At 39.3% G+C, this 14,250-nt stretch overlaps 1 protein-coding gene across 2 annotated transcripts in view; it reads right to left on the bottom strand.

The window, feature by feature from the left end:
• Window positions 1-5,858: 5,858 nt before the first annotated feature.
• LOC138945682 (E3 ubiquitin-protein ligase RNF13-like) overlaps window positions 5,859-14,250 on the bottom strand; it is a 42,806-nt gene continuing 34,414 nt past the window's right edge. For both annotated transcript variants that reach the window (XM_070317173.1, XM_070317172.1), the window contains exon 12: window positions 5,859-14,047. In XM_070317173.1, coding sequence (XP_070173274.1) covers window positions 13,769-14,047 — 279 coding nt within the window. In that variant the 3' untranslated portion in view covers window positions 5,859-13,768. The remainder of the gene's footprint in view (window positions 14,048-14,250) is intronic.

The raw sequence follows: 14,250 nt of genomic DNA, 5'->3' as shown, positions 1-14,250 counted from the left end.
CTCGTCTCGATTCCCCCTCTACGTTAAAACATTTAGTCAAAACTTGACTAAATGTAAAAATAAAATAAAAAAAATAAAAAATGGGATAGCGGCGAAACGGGATTGCGCCAAAATGGGATGCGGTAGTAAGATGACGCTTGGCTTGTGAAATGTCGCCAAAATGGGACGGCGGCAAAACGGGATTGCACGTAAATGGGATATTGTGCGAATTATAAACGAAGTAGTAGGCCCTAAGTTTCTCGTACGAGATGTTTACTGGGAGTAAATATTTGGGGAGTAAAAATTTAGTTCCTTGTGGAGTTCTTTTTTCGTACAAGATTTTTACTGGAAGTTTACTCCGGAGTCAATTTTTCGTGGAGTAAAAATTTCGTGTTACACCGGTTCATGACCGTTGTGGTAACGGGCGCACATTGCTGTCTCCATATTGTGTTCCTACGAATCGAAAGTACGATCGCCAAGCCCTTCTGTCATTGAAGGCAACGTTCGATATTTGCGTCTGTCAGCGTCGCCAACGTTCGACAGATTGTACTACTGTTACTCACAAACTTTCAATGTACACAATGAAATGCCAATAACATGCAAACACAATAATGGGAGACGAAGGCAAAACCTACTAGCGATTGAAATTATGCAAACGAACTCACAAATCCCTCACTTTCCGAATGCAAATGCTGCAAATCCGTATGCGTGCGTCGCTGTGTCGAACGTTGGGTTGACGAACGTTGCTGACAGACGCAACAAAACTTGATCAAAAGGCACTAAAAACGATTAAATGTTTTACTTACTGGGTATCGCATTCCTCTTTTTCTTCCTGCAGACGATATGAAGCGGTTGAAACGTCGTTTCCGATGAAAGGCTCGGTTATTTCCGTTAAAAACGAAGTTTGCCGAACGTGTGATTCAGTCTACAGACACCGGTCGGATCACAACAAAAATGTTCATTCTTTGCGATTTTGTGATACTGTTGATGATACACCTGCTTTCCAGTGAAGAACATCAATAAAATGATGTTCACAAGCAAGAATAACAGACAAAAGCACGCGATGTGTAAAATTAGGCTTTGCTTTGCAAACAAAGCACGTGTTTTTTTCACTGACAGACACTTTCGGTGGCGATTGAAAATTTTTCCAGAAACGGTTTTATGCTCCCATTTGATATTTTTTCCCTATTTTATCTAGTCAGAGACTAACCTTGTGTATTAATTGAATTAATAACCCCATTATCATAAGTTTTGTGTGTTATTTTCGTGTCTGCTTGAATCACACTTTGAGATGGGGTCATGTGACAGAAGGAAATGGTGTCTGTCAGGATTCACACGTTCGCTTCGAAAAACTCGCTCAAATAATTGCTCAAACACAAACATTTTAGCTTTTATTTATTTTTTTGTATTGCAAATACCATACTTACTCATGCCAAGCAGAAAAAATGATGAAAATCAACACAGTAAGCAAGTAATTTGAAGGCAAAGTTTACACACATCAAAGAGTCTGATTACCGTGAAACCTGCCTCAGGCTGGCTGTAGCACCGCGAATTCCTCCCACCGCCAAGTCGTTTTTTTTGTGGTTTATTTCGCATTTAGGTCCCAGGTAACATTATGAAGTTTTAATACGATCAATCGGACCTATTATGAAGTTAGTGTATCAACTTTTGAACGAGCTGCGCCCAGTAGTTTCCCAGCAATAAGCTGTTAAGTCGAGACACACACACACACACACACACACACACAATTAAAGTCTGCTGAGCCCTAGTACTAGCGTACTCGGGGATAAATTATACGGTTGATTCCAAATTTTCTCCGTCTGTACAACTCATGACTTGCAGAACCCCATGAGCCAGCATGCTTAACAGACCCAAGGAAGGTTTGTTGGGGGACAATGATCTTCCGGTGAAAAAACACGTGGAAATCTCACTAGAACATGGATTGCTTCACAGGACAGGAGAAACACAGAAGTCTAGTTCGCCGTAACTTAGCTGCAGCTACTCATTTTGCAAAAGTACATCCTTGGAAGACGTTCTCTTACAAAATTCTCACATTCTACCACAGGCGGAAGGTATCGTTCACTGGACCACTACTTTCATAGAAAGAATACAAGATATGTCACTCAGCATGTTTTTGTTTCTTCAACACAGAAGAATTTTTGAAGGCGACGCATGGGGTTTAAGTATGCCAACGGTATCTTACTACATCCGTAGTCCGTCTGACGAATGAGAAGATATTAAGTCAGTGTGTATACATAAACCAAGAATACTAGTGATCATACTTAACTTTCCTTTCTTTTTGTTATTTGTTTTATTTTTTATGCGAAGAAACCGTTATCATTCATTGCATTTTTTTCTGTTGTTAAAACTTCCAATTTTCTATTCAAATCCACTGTCTCTTTTATCTTTTATTTCTGTTGCGAAGTTTGGATTCATTTCTCGTACAATCATGTACTGATAAGGCTTTTCTCAAACAAAATTATAAGTTCTACATTCCGTATGTTTATTCAATGTGTGTGTGTGTGTGAGCGTGCGTGCGTGCGTGCGTGCGTGCCATTTTTGTGAGTGTGCGTACGTGCGTGCGCGTGTTTGTTTCACATCATTGAAAGTGTGTGTGTGTGTGTGTGTGTGTGTGTGTGTGTGTGTGTGTGTGTGTGTGTGTGCGCGTGTGTGCGTGCGTGCGTGAGTGCATGCGTGCGTATGTGCCCTTTTTGTGGATGTGCGCGCGCGTGTTTGTTTCACATCATTGTAAGTTTAACATTTTATGTTTTAAAAACAAATATTTGCAGACTTACTGTTCAGGGCGCACGATGTCCGATTGTGACTCACTGAGGCAGCGTGGCTGTGTGGAGTCTGCAGTCACTATAGCTACTTAATGGGCAGAATATACCTGCGCAGTTTCAGCGGCACAGACGACGCACGGCCTATTATTTATGCCGCGATAGAGATTATGACGAGTACTTGGCCTGTTTTCCTTTCATGTAACGTGTAGCGGGCTGGGATAAGCCGCAGTGCGTCGTCGGTCCTGCTGAAGTTACATATGTGAGCGGAGCCCCTAAGAGTTCACATCATTTGCCAAATGAACACATCAGCTGTGTTTGACTTCAACACAGGTCAACGTCCTTATGTTTACCTTTAATGCTGCCGACCCTACTTTCAATATATGGTTTAATTTTGCTTTTGTTTTTAACCTTTCGCCTACTTTTTTTTTAATTTTTTTTTTTAACTTTTTTAAAAATTTTTCTATAATGTGGCTATCCTCGTGGACGAATACTGCGACAAACCTGATTTAAAATATCAAATCATTTTTGTTGATGTTTTTTTCTTCACTTTCTTGTTATGATTGATGTTGTTCCTGTGTGTGGAGGTAAATAATGCTACGTGTAACATACATGTCCCTGTCAAAATTGAAGCATTATGACACTGGGTCAAACATTCGTCGCAAAAAAACCGGGATCACCACGATACAACAACAAAAAGAAGATAATGTTGCGCTGTCTGTTTGCCTTGGGAGTGGTTAAGAATTTGAACTTAAAAGAATGTTCCAACCGAAATTTCTTTTTCTTTTGCACCAAAAAAACATGGTGCATGTGCACGATTGTCACGTGAGAACAGAATGGAATTGATCCAGTATATTTTTAAACTTCTAACTCGCCTCTTCTGTACAAAAAAACACCCTGTTTAAAACAAAATGCTCCATGTGTCCGTTTATCCTTCTTGTTCTTCGAATTGTTACATTTAGTCAAGTTTTGACTAAATGTTTTAACATAGAGGGGGAATCCAGACGAGGGTCGTGGTGTATGTGTGTCTGTGTGTGTGTGTGTGTGTGTAGAGCGATTCAGAGTAAACTACTAGACCGATCTTTATGAAATTTTACATGAGAGTTCCTGGGTATGATATCCCCAGCTGTTGTTTTCATTTTTTCGATAAATGTATTTGATGACGTCATATCCGGCTTTTTGTAAAAGTTGAGGCGGCACTGTCACACCCTACTTTTTCAATCAAATTGATTGAAATTTTTGTAAGGCAATCTTCGACGAAGGCCGGACTTCGGTATTGCATTTCAGCTTGGTGGCTTAAAAATTAATTAATGACTTTGGTCATTAAAAATGTGAAAATTGTAATAAATTTTTTTAAAATATAAAACGATCCAAATATACGTTCATCTTATTCTACATCATTTTCTGATTACAAAAACATATGAATATGTTATATTTGGATTAAAAAAAAGCTCTGAAAATTAAAAATATAAAACTTATGATCAAAATTAAATTTCCGAAATCGATTTAAAAACAATTTCATCTTATTCCTTGTCGGTTCCTGATTCCAAAAACATATTGATATGGTATGTTTGGATTAAAAACACGCTCAGAAAGTTAAAACGAAGAGAGGTACAAAAAAGCGTGCTATGCAGCACAGCGAAACCACTACCGCGCTAAACAGGCTCGTCAGTTTCACTCCGTTTTGCACAAGCGGCGGACTATGGCAATTGTGAAAAAATACAGTGCGTTCAGTTTCATTCTGTGAGTTCCACAGCTTGACTAAATGTTGTAATTTCGCCTTACGCGACTTGTTTTCATCGTATTCTTGTGTTTTTCTTGCTGCTGCTGCTTCCCGATGTGTTTGTTGTTTGGTGTGTAGTATACTTACGAAAACGGGTAAATTGTACGCAGGGCCTAGCATAATTGACTGTAGTGAACCTTTGCTGTAGATAAAAACAATTTTACACATCTACGAACAAACCTGGGCCATTTTCAGGTGCTGTGGTACTCTACCAGTAGCTTATGAAGAAAAACTTTGGGGGGAGGGGAGAAACATCCCGTATGCATGGTGATTGACACAAAGAAATGGAGTTTCAGGCATGGAAGTCCCCCGATAGTGATCGAAATTAAGAAAAATCTGCACAGAGACTATATTATAGGTGACCCAAGTTTATTGGGTTTTTGTGTGTGATTTAGACACTCTGATATGGTTTGAAAATAAGACAACCCAACTGGGAATCTATTTTTAAATCAAGAATGTTCTAAAAATAAAAAACCACCCCCTTTCTGAACAAGTGACACGAATCATTGCTGGCCGGAGACGTTGGACCTGAAGTAATAACTATGGGTTCGACGGAGTCCCTGCGGCGAACAGCAGACTTCGTCATTCAACAACTTAGACAATTTAGCATGGCGGCAGGAAAGAAGAAGAAGAAGAAGAAGAAGAAGAATTCCTGATTTCAGTCCGTTGTTTTAAATGTGCATTCACGATCACATCTCAACAGACAGATAATCATGTGACCTTCACTCCCAACTTCGGATGCACAGCAATTTTCTTGAATGAATACCCATCTTTCAACACGAGGGCAACGTCCTACATGAAATAGACAACATACAATTTTTTTTCTACGCGTCTGACATTCAATAACACATCATCTGTCACAATAAGACAGTGCGGTTGTGCATTTAGCTTAGAAGTGAGGCGAGATTGTCTTAGCTGAAGTGATAGTCATTATGACTGGTAGGTCAGAATGTGTTTGTGTGTGTGTGTGTGTGTGTGTGTGTGTGTGTGTGGTTGAAGAAAAAATGGAACAGAGAGGGAGAGAGGAAGAGACTGAGAAACGATGGAAGGTGGAAGAGATACACGAACATCATCTTAATGTTCAAATTATAATACAGTGGTGCCTGCGATGAAAGGACAGCCAAAAGTGTCCCTACACTGCAGGTGGCCTGTCATGACAGGTATATTTTGGTCAAACCAGACAAAGGGACGCCAGAAAGTGCCCTTTTAAGAGAGGTGTCCTCTCATCGGAGGGGCCACACATCACAGGTACCACTGTACAACTTGTTGATTAATGTGATGTATTGTATTTTCTTTGATCAAACCCAACACTGCCCAACAATTTGCCTTATATTCTTGAAAAAACATCAACATCTTTCAGTCTTGAAAAGAATTGGGTTGTACATATGAGTCAAATCATACAGAGTCCATAGTCCAAAGAATGATTTAGCGAAGATACAGAGAACTTCAAAGTCCAGAGGCTACTTTAAGAAAGTTTATTTCACAAGAGGGAAGACCGAACAAACATATGCGCTACCAGTACAAAAGTTTTCAAATCAAACGCACACAAAAACTGTCATCCTTCACAGGTACACATCCTCACGGCAAATATGACATCATAAAAACACTGGCACAATATCGTATCTGAGAGTACATCGCTACCATTCTCCCACACAATGTAGACATTGTCACCTAATATATATCAAGCAAGCATGCATACATTCTCTCCACCTGTTACTTTTGTTAAATAATTTGTCATACATCCAGCATAAAATATTGACCATTACTCACTGAAGTTAACATTTATTTTTCTATACATTATAAAAATATATATGCACTAAAAGAGAAATTACTGCTACATGCCATAAGATGTAATAATTAAAATGAAAACATTTGAAAAACAAAAAACGCTGTCTAGATCTTGAGCCAAATATATATGTTTTGGATCACTAAAAGGCCAGAAAGTGAACAACCCAATTTGAACTTCTAATCAGTAACTTAAACCACTGATGTATTACAGCAAAAGTACACAACTAATACTCTAAATATCTCTTTGGAGCGCATGATGCCCAAAAAAACTCCCTCTAATCAGCACTGATCTCGGGAACCAGCCTTCATCACCATATCGTTACTAAAGGTATGTGCATATTCGTCAACACATACTTCAAAGCCCTGGATGAACACTCGACTCCACACAAGATGGGAAACTCTGGATCATTATCACTTTATTGACATTAGGTTAGATTTAACCAATAACTTACAAGTAATCACAGATTTCTCATTAATTTACATCCATGACCCTAATAGGACTGACAGTTGTTGCATACCAATGAGACTTCAGTCAAAGCAATAGATTATCTCAGTTGTAACTATATTCCAGCGCTACAAAACTAAAAAAATACAAATTCTACCTCAATGATCAAAGGAATGCTTAGGGGATGAAACTTGAAAGACTTTCTCGAAGGTACATTCCTTGTTGTGTAGGCAATGATGTCCACCGCCACAGATCTGTTCATGCAGCCTTCTACATGGGATTAGACACATACACAAAATCAACAGTGTGACTCCAATCTGTGCAGACTGGCTTATTTGGTGTGCTGAACTAATGTTCCAATCAGACTGGTATGTGTCATTTTCAAAATTAATGTAACCAAAATGTCCACTCTGCATTGTTCATGCAGCCTTCTACATGGGAATAGAGCATCCTTCCATTTGGACACATACCAAAAATCAATCATCCGGCTGCATTCTGGCATATTTTGTGTGCTGAACTAATGTTACCATGACACTGGTGTCAATTTTACAAAATTATTTCAACAAAAATTAAAGCCTGGCTGCTAAAATGAGTATATATATATCTGTTCACGTTGAAGGATGCTCTTTATCCCACAAAAAAGCCTGAACAGATCTGGGGTGGCTGGCATGCTGGGTTACAATAAGAAGGAAGATACCTGTAAACTATACATCAAAGAAAAACATGATATTACAGGATGAATTAAAATACATTGGTATTTACAAGCATGTTTTATCACACCAAACGGGCAACGATGGTAGAGACATGAAAAGAAACCAAAACAAAACATAGGGAATGAGTGCGTTTGGTTGGTGTGTGTTGTGTATATGTGTGTTGTGTATATGTGTGTTGTGTATGTGCGTGCGTGTTGTGTTTGTGTGTGTGTGTTGTGTATGTGTGTGTTGTGTATGTGTTGTGTGTGTGTTGTGTATGTGTGTTGCGTATGTGCGTGTGCTAGCTGCATGTGTGTCAGGGTGTGTTTTTTGTTGTCCACTCTTCTTCGTTTTATCCTGTTTAGTTTTTAAGCTTCTTTTTCACTCATTCTGAACACCTGATAATGAAACGGACCAGAGACACACGGGGGTGGGGAGGACAAGTCAGAAGATGAATACTGGCAGTGGAAAGGAAGAGAATGACAATGATTTCAGATCAGTTCTAAAGAAAATTTAAAGTTGGACGTAGGGACAATTGTGCCATATACTTGTTTCTCTTAACTCATCCTTACAGCCACCAGATAAGAAGTGCGACTGAGCACGTTTAAACACAATGACAATCCTCCACACTTCATCACCCCCTCCCCCTTGCCCCCAAGACTGGTGACTTTCCACTGAAACATCATTCCAATTTGACAAAGACTACCTCATGTACATAGACTAGGTGATTTGCACGGCACCGGTATTCACAAAACACATATGCACCCTGAGAATGACAGTGAAGAAAGAAGTTTGATTCAGTTTCGCCACCGCAATGGACTTCCGACTCTCCACCCTTTGAAAACCTCTGAAAATCAACATGAAAATCTGGTCTTCAAAAAGAGAGTCCTAAATTGACCAACACTATGACCAGAAAACCTGAGAATGCACGGTTCAAAAACAGAGAAAATCTGGTCTGAAAACAGAGCGAGTCTTAAACGTAGGTTAATTTAACCACGTTATGAACAGAAAATCTGGTCTGAAAACAGAGCGAGTCTTAAACGTAGGTAAATTTAACCACATTATGAACAGAAAATCTGGTCTGAAAACAGAGTGAGTCTTAAACGTAGGTTAATTTAACCACATTATGAACAGAAAATTTGGTCTGAAAACAGAGTGAGTCTTAAACGTAGGTTAATTTAACCACATTATGAGCAGAAAATCTGGTCTGAAAACAGAGCGGGTCTTAAACGTAGGTTAATTTAACCACGTTATGAACAGAAAATCTGAGAAAGAAAGGAAGTCTCAAAACGGAGGTAAATTCACAGACATAAAGAACAGAAAATGTTAGAACGTAGGATGCTCTAAATCAAGGGGGGCATAAAAGGGGGCAGTACTCTACACAGCATGTTTGAAGGAGAACTGACTTGGAGAACAGCACGTAATCAGCAAGTGTCTCCAGAAAGGGAAAGCTCACGGGTCAACAACCCTCCCTAAGTCAGCAAAATCCATTGTCTTCTCTCAGCCGTCACACTAACAAACAAATAAGGAGGAAAATGAGATAGTGTGTCACCTGCAGTTACATGATCAGCTTATTCACTGCAATCTGTTGAGATGCTCAACAAGTTGTCATTTCTTTCAATTAACAGTAACTTTTCACATTATGAACATTGATATTTGTGAAGGTTAAAACAACTAGGACAGTACTATACAAAGTTAAACTGTCTCTTTTTCGGTTCATGATAACAAGTTCGGGCAACCAATGCTCCCCCGTTTAATCTCAGAGCACAATGTCAACTACCTATTAAGGGATTGGGATGTATCAGTTGCACTTTCTTGAATTCAGCTGAGCATCAAAAACATATCGTTCTTTTTGCTCTTTAAAAAGTGAAGTTCAAATGCGATGAAAGACCAAAGTTAACACTAGCAACAGACATCAATCTCCCAACATGATACAAAGATCAATATTTAGTAAAAAGAAAGTATCCTTTAGAAGAAATGACTGTACAGGGTACAGGAGGAAGGGTGAGGGCTAAAGGGGGAAGGGGAGTGGGGCGATTGAGAAAGATAAAATGGAAATTGATGATGATATAATTATGTACAGAATTGTGTGATGGGGACAGATACACTGGCAGAGACATAATCAGTGAATGAAAAACAGAAAATGATCATAGAAAATATGAAGGGGTAGGGTCAGGGGTGCAGGTTGAATTTCAGCAAGAGTTTATATTCAACACATACCCTGAACACCTAAACCCGTACTTGCACCACACAAGCAAGATGAAGATGTGAAAACTTCTGAATAGCACAGTAACATGACTAAAATGTTGCATGAACACACCATAATAAAGATCTCACATAAAACATTATCTATCCTTGCCTAAAAACACATTGAACACTAAAGTGCAATGATGTTTATATGACGTTGCACAATTTTAAGAAAATGAAGTGCTGATTGTAGGGTACTTCATTCACACTGGTTTACAATTAACGCTTAGTTTGCAACTCATAAAGCCTCCTCGGGGACGCAGAAGAAAGAAGAAGCATCAAGGCACCTGCTAAATATTTGAAGAGAGATTCAGCAAAAACAGCCACACAAACGATAGGCTCATGCAACCAGAACTACAGGCTTTAAGAGACAAACTGATTGACAAAAAAATTAGACAAAAGTATCCATTTTGCTATTGATAAGTTTCAAGAAAAGGAAAACAGTAGTACTGTACTGTGTGAACAATTAAGGTCTACTGCAAATGGAAACTAAAATCCACTGACACTTTCTTGAGGTAATCTGCTCTGCATGAATCAACAAAATCACTTCAGAGTTGTTGTCAAATTGAAACAGATGAACACATGTATGCACAGAACAAAAATGAACTGCACTACAAATGCAAAACTTTTCACCCGAAGCAAAATGTTGTCTTGAAAGCAATTAATCTTCTCATCTTTAGTTGGTTTCTAGACTGCTTATTTCAACATGCTACAGTTAGTAAGATGCAAAAAGTACAGGATTTGTTGGTACTTTTTTCTCGTTTATACAGTTGACCGGTTCAAGATGGCATGGACATGTAAGAACATACAGGTGTTCATAGGCAAATGCTGACACATACACACAGGTACACAAAGTGTACTCACATCTAAAAAAGAGTGAAAATACAGTCCAGCAAATATAAATATTTTCACTTTAAATCAACATTCACCCCGAGTATGATACAACTACGAAAAGTTTAAAAAATAACTCCAAAGTAAAATTCACTATGTGTACGATAGATCATAGAAGGTTTCTACCAACCTCTGAGTAACTGGCACTTGTAATAGGTATCTAAAATGTACACAGATGAAAAAGTATGAATGTATGCACACAAAACAGTATCAATTTCCCCCGAAATCGGCGTATGCTGCCTGAATGGCGGGGTAAAAATGGTCATACACGTAAAAATCCACTCGTGCTAAAAACATGAGTGAACGTGGGAGTCTAAGCCCATGAATGAAGAAGATGAACAAGAAGAAGTATCAATTAACCCTCGAGAATAAGATGTTGCTACCTCACAGTCATGCTTCAAGCAGATAAAGAGTAGGAGTACAAAATTAATCCTCTATTTCAAAATGTCTTTAAAACTTCAAAAGTGAGCACAGACTGCCAGGAGTTTGGTCTACATTATAACAAAAATCAAAAAAGATAAATAAAAACACTGTTTCTAAGAAATACACTGTGGGGCAAGTCTACATGCACAACTGCAAGAAAAGTCCATCAGATCAACAATAAAGTATCTAATAAACAGACACAATAAAACAAAGTTGACAAAGAAAACTGATGAAAAATTGATTTTTGTTCCAAGAAATGGACAAGCATTATGAAAAGTTACAGCAAAGTTGTGCCAACAAACACATCCACCCATTCACACACACACACACACCATAATTATTCATGCATTGACAAACCCACACACTCATCCCCCCTCCCATGTTTCCACACACACACACAGACGCACACAAACACCAAACTTTCCATGAACATCCTATCATAAGTGCGCACAATGTCATTAAGCAAATGACAGAATTACAGAATTCACCGAAGAACTAAACACAATTGTTACTGGCAGAACATAGAACCAAGAGTACACAAAAAGTCTGCCAGAACAACTGACCATAATTATGTGCGCACAACGTATGTCACTAAACAAAGAATAAGTGGAGAAAAATCTAAACACAAATATTATGGAGAAAAGAGTTTAAAGACATAAAACGGAGAACACATAAAAGCTACCTTCAAAGCTCATCTTCAAATCTTTGAAGATGTTTTGATAGAACTTATATTTCTTCGGTTAAAATGCCGAAATGGCCATAAAGGTGCAAACTTTCATACATCCTTTGCGTAACCTTTCCTGTACCGTCAAAAAGTTCTGCAATTCTACTAAAATCACGGCAAAGTTTTTAGTGACCTGCTGACTGCCAATATTAAACAACATCTTAATTTGTACGTGAGCATTAATTAAAATTCAAGCAATGATAGTGGTAACTTCTAGACCTGTGAGTAGAAGGTGATTGTTTATGCTGAGGTTGAAAACGCCCACTTGCTTAGCCCATTTAGCTGCCATAGGTCAGTCAGAAGCACCTCTGGTACTAAAACTAGGCTGGCTATGAACAAGTTCGAAACAAATATGGAAAAAAAAAAATTGTAGTGCCACAAATAGCAACACAGTATTTTTTTTCTTGATTTCTCTAATAATTAATTTGAAACTTAGCAAGACAACTTCAGATGTCAATGTGCCGTTTACTGAAGTCAGAACTTGTTGCTAGGCAATGCAATCGTATTGCAAGTTCTATCAGAATTCATCCAGAATGAGTGGACTTTTCAAAAATGATTCTAAAATGAGTAAAATTGTCCAGGACCAGTTCAATTTTCCTTTGTGTTTACATTCATGAGAGGTTTCTTACCTAAGATGCCTTTGGGAGGCATGCAGAAGAGGTGGAGAAAACGTGAGACAACAGAGTGGGTGAATATCACCGGTGCGTTTAGAATGTAGCGCCATAATAGCAAACATTTGAAACATGAAAGTTGTGGCAGAACATTACTGCCATTGACACAAGCCAGAAAAATCAAACACAATCATTATAATCTCATCAATTCATCTGGCAAAGAGACCTGCAAAAAGCAAGTCACTGTTTCTACCATGCATGTACCAAAAATGCAGGCTACCTGGTCTTCCTCGGTCTTTGGGTTTCCAGATTGCAGTCTTCAAGCCTTCTTCCCCGCAAATAGCCATTTTAAGTTTCAGGCACATTAAAATATAAAGACCTGTTCTAAAAGTCTTCACGGTCAGTTTTCATGTCATCAAAGTATCTGAGACAATTCCTGAACACCAACGATACTGGTAAGCAGAACTTGTGTGAGTCACTGTGTAAAACAATTTGCTTGTCTTAAAAACATTCTGAATCAGTAAACTTGCAACAGTTAGAACCATCGAGATGTTCAATCTCAGCCACAACTTGCGATCTGCAAGCTTTTATCCAACAGCACAGGCAGGTTACAACTGCAGCCTTCCAACAGCACAGGCAGGTTACAACTGCAGCCTTCCAACAGCACAGGCAGGTTACAACTGCAGCCTTCCAACAGCACAGGCAGGTTACAACTGCAGCCTTCCAACAGCACAGGCAGGTTACAACTGCAGCCTTCCAACAGCACAGGCAGGTTACAACTGCAGCCTTCCAACAGCACAGGCAGGTTACAACTGCAGCCTTCCAACAGCACAGGCAGGTTACAACTGCAGCCTTCCAACAGCACAGGCAGGTTACAAGTGCAGCCTTCTCCAACAGATTTCTACTTGTAACTCAGCACCTCCTCGGGTCAGCACAGAACTGCTTCGAAAGAATAACAAATAAACAGCACAACAGGTAAGCAGCTAGTGGAAAATCCTCAGTAAATAACAAGGCCCTGAAGCAAGTTTGCTTGTAGGAATATCATCTATTTAAGTCCCTGGTCGGTGTAAGTTAATGTGCGCTGCAAAGTAACACTCTCTCACCACACAGACATCTCTGATCAGGTTTGTATCAGGTTTGGTTTGTATCAGGTTTGTATCAGGTTTGTAGCTAGTGTTACCATGATTCCGAAGAAGTGGGCGCGAAGAACAGCACACCTTAACAGCCATCCAGGGCAGATGTCCCCCGCTCATATTTTCCTCACTCTAAAACATACTTTTACTGAATAAAATCTATCGCAAAGGCTTCTGAAATAAAAAGCGCTGATACCCTGGAAGCTGCTACACCTGCTTATCACAAACAACGGCAGCCCACACACTGTCAGCAAGACCACATCACAGCAGCACTACACCACTTGGTTACTCTTGCGTTTCTTCTTCTTTCCCTCGCCCTTGGCGACTCCGTTTCCGTCTTCTTCGCTGGACCCGCTGGAGCTGAATGCAACGTTGATGGAGCCCTCTGTGCGGGCGGGAGAACAGCGATCATTGGAGGTCAGGGGCTCCGTGTCTTGCGTGGCGTTCTGAGTTCCGGTCGGCTCCCCGGCACCATCAGGGGCATTGTGGGAAGCTTCCTTAGCGGCTGGTTCAATGTCCACGATGACATTGGTCTTCTCACATTCATGGTCCTGCACACAGAACATTAGTTGTCTGTAAATGTGAAGAAGAAAAATCGAAGAAGCTATCTGCTTTATGTGATTCGGAGTAAGAATATGTAATTTAATCAAAAATTTTAAAAATAAATTTTCATTTGATTAATATACTTAACCGAATCACAAAAAGCATTGACGCAGTCTGAGATGCTAAGGTCTGAAAAGGCTACCCGTCTTAA

Source organism: Littorina saxatilis, linkage group LG13 (genome assembly GCF_037325665.1).
Source record: "Littorina saxatilis isolate snail1 linkage group LG13, US_GU_Lsax_2.0, whole genome shotgun sequence".
Taxonomy (NCBI): domain Eukaryota; kingdom Metazoa; phylum Mollusca; class Gastropoda; order Littorinimorpha; family Littorinidae; genus Littorina; species Littorina saxatilis.
The sequence above is the reverse complement of the archived record's forward strand: the minus strand, read 5'-3'. Positions and strand labels throughout refer to the sequence as shown.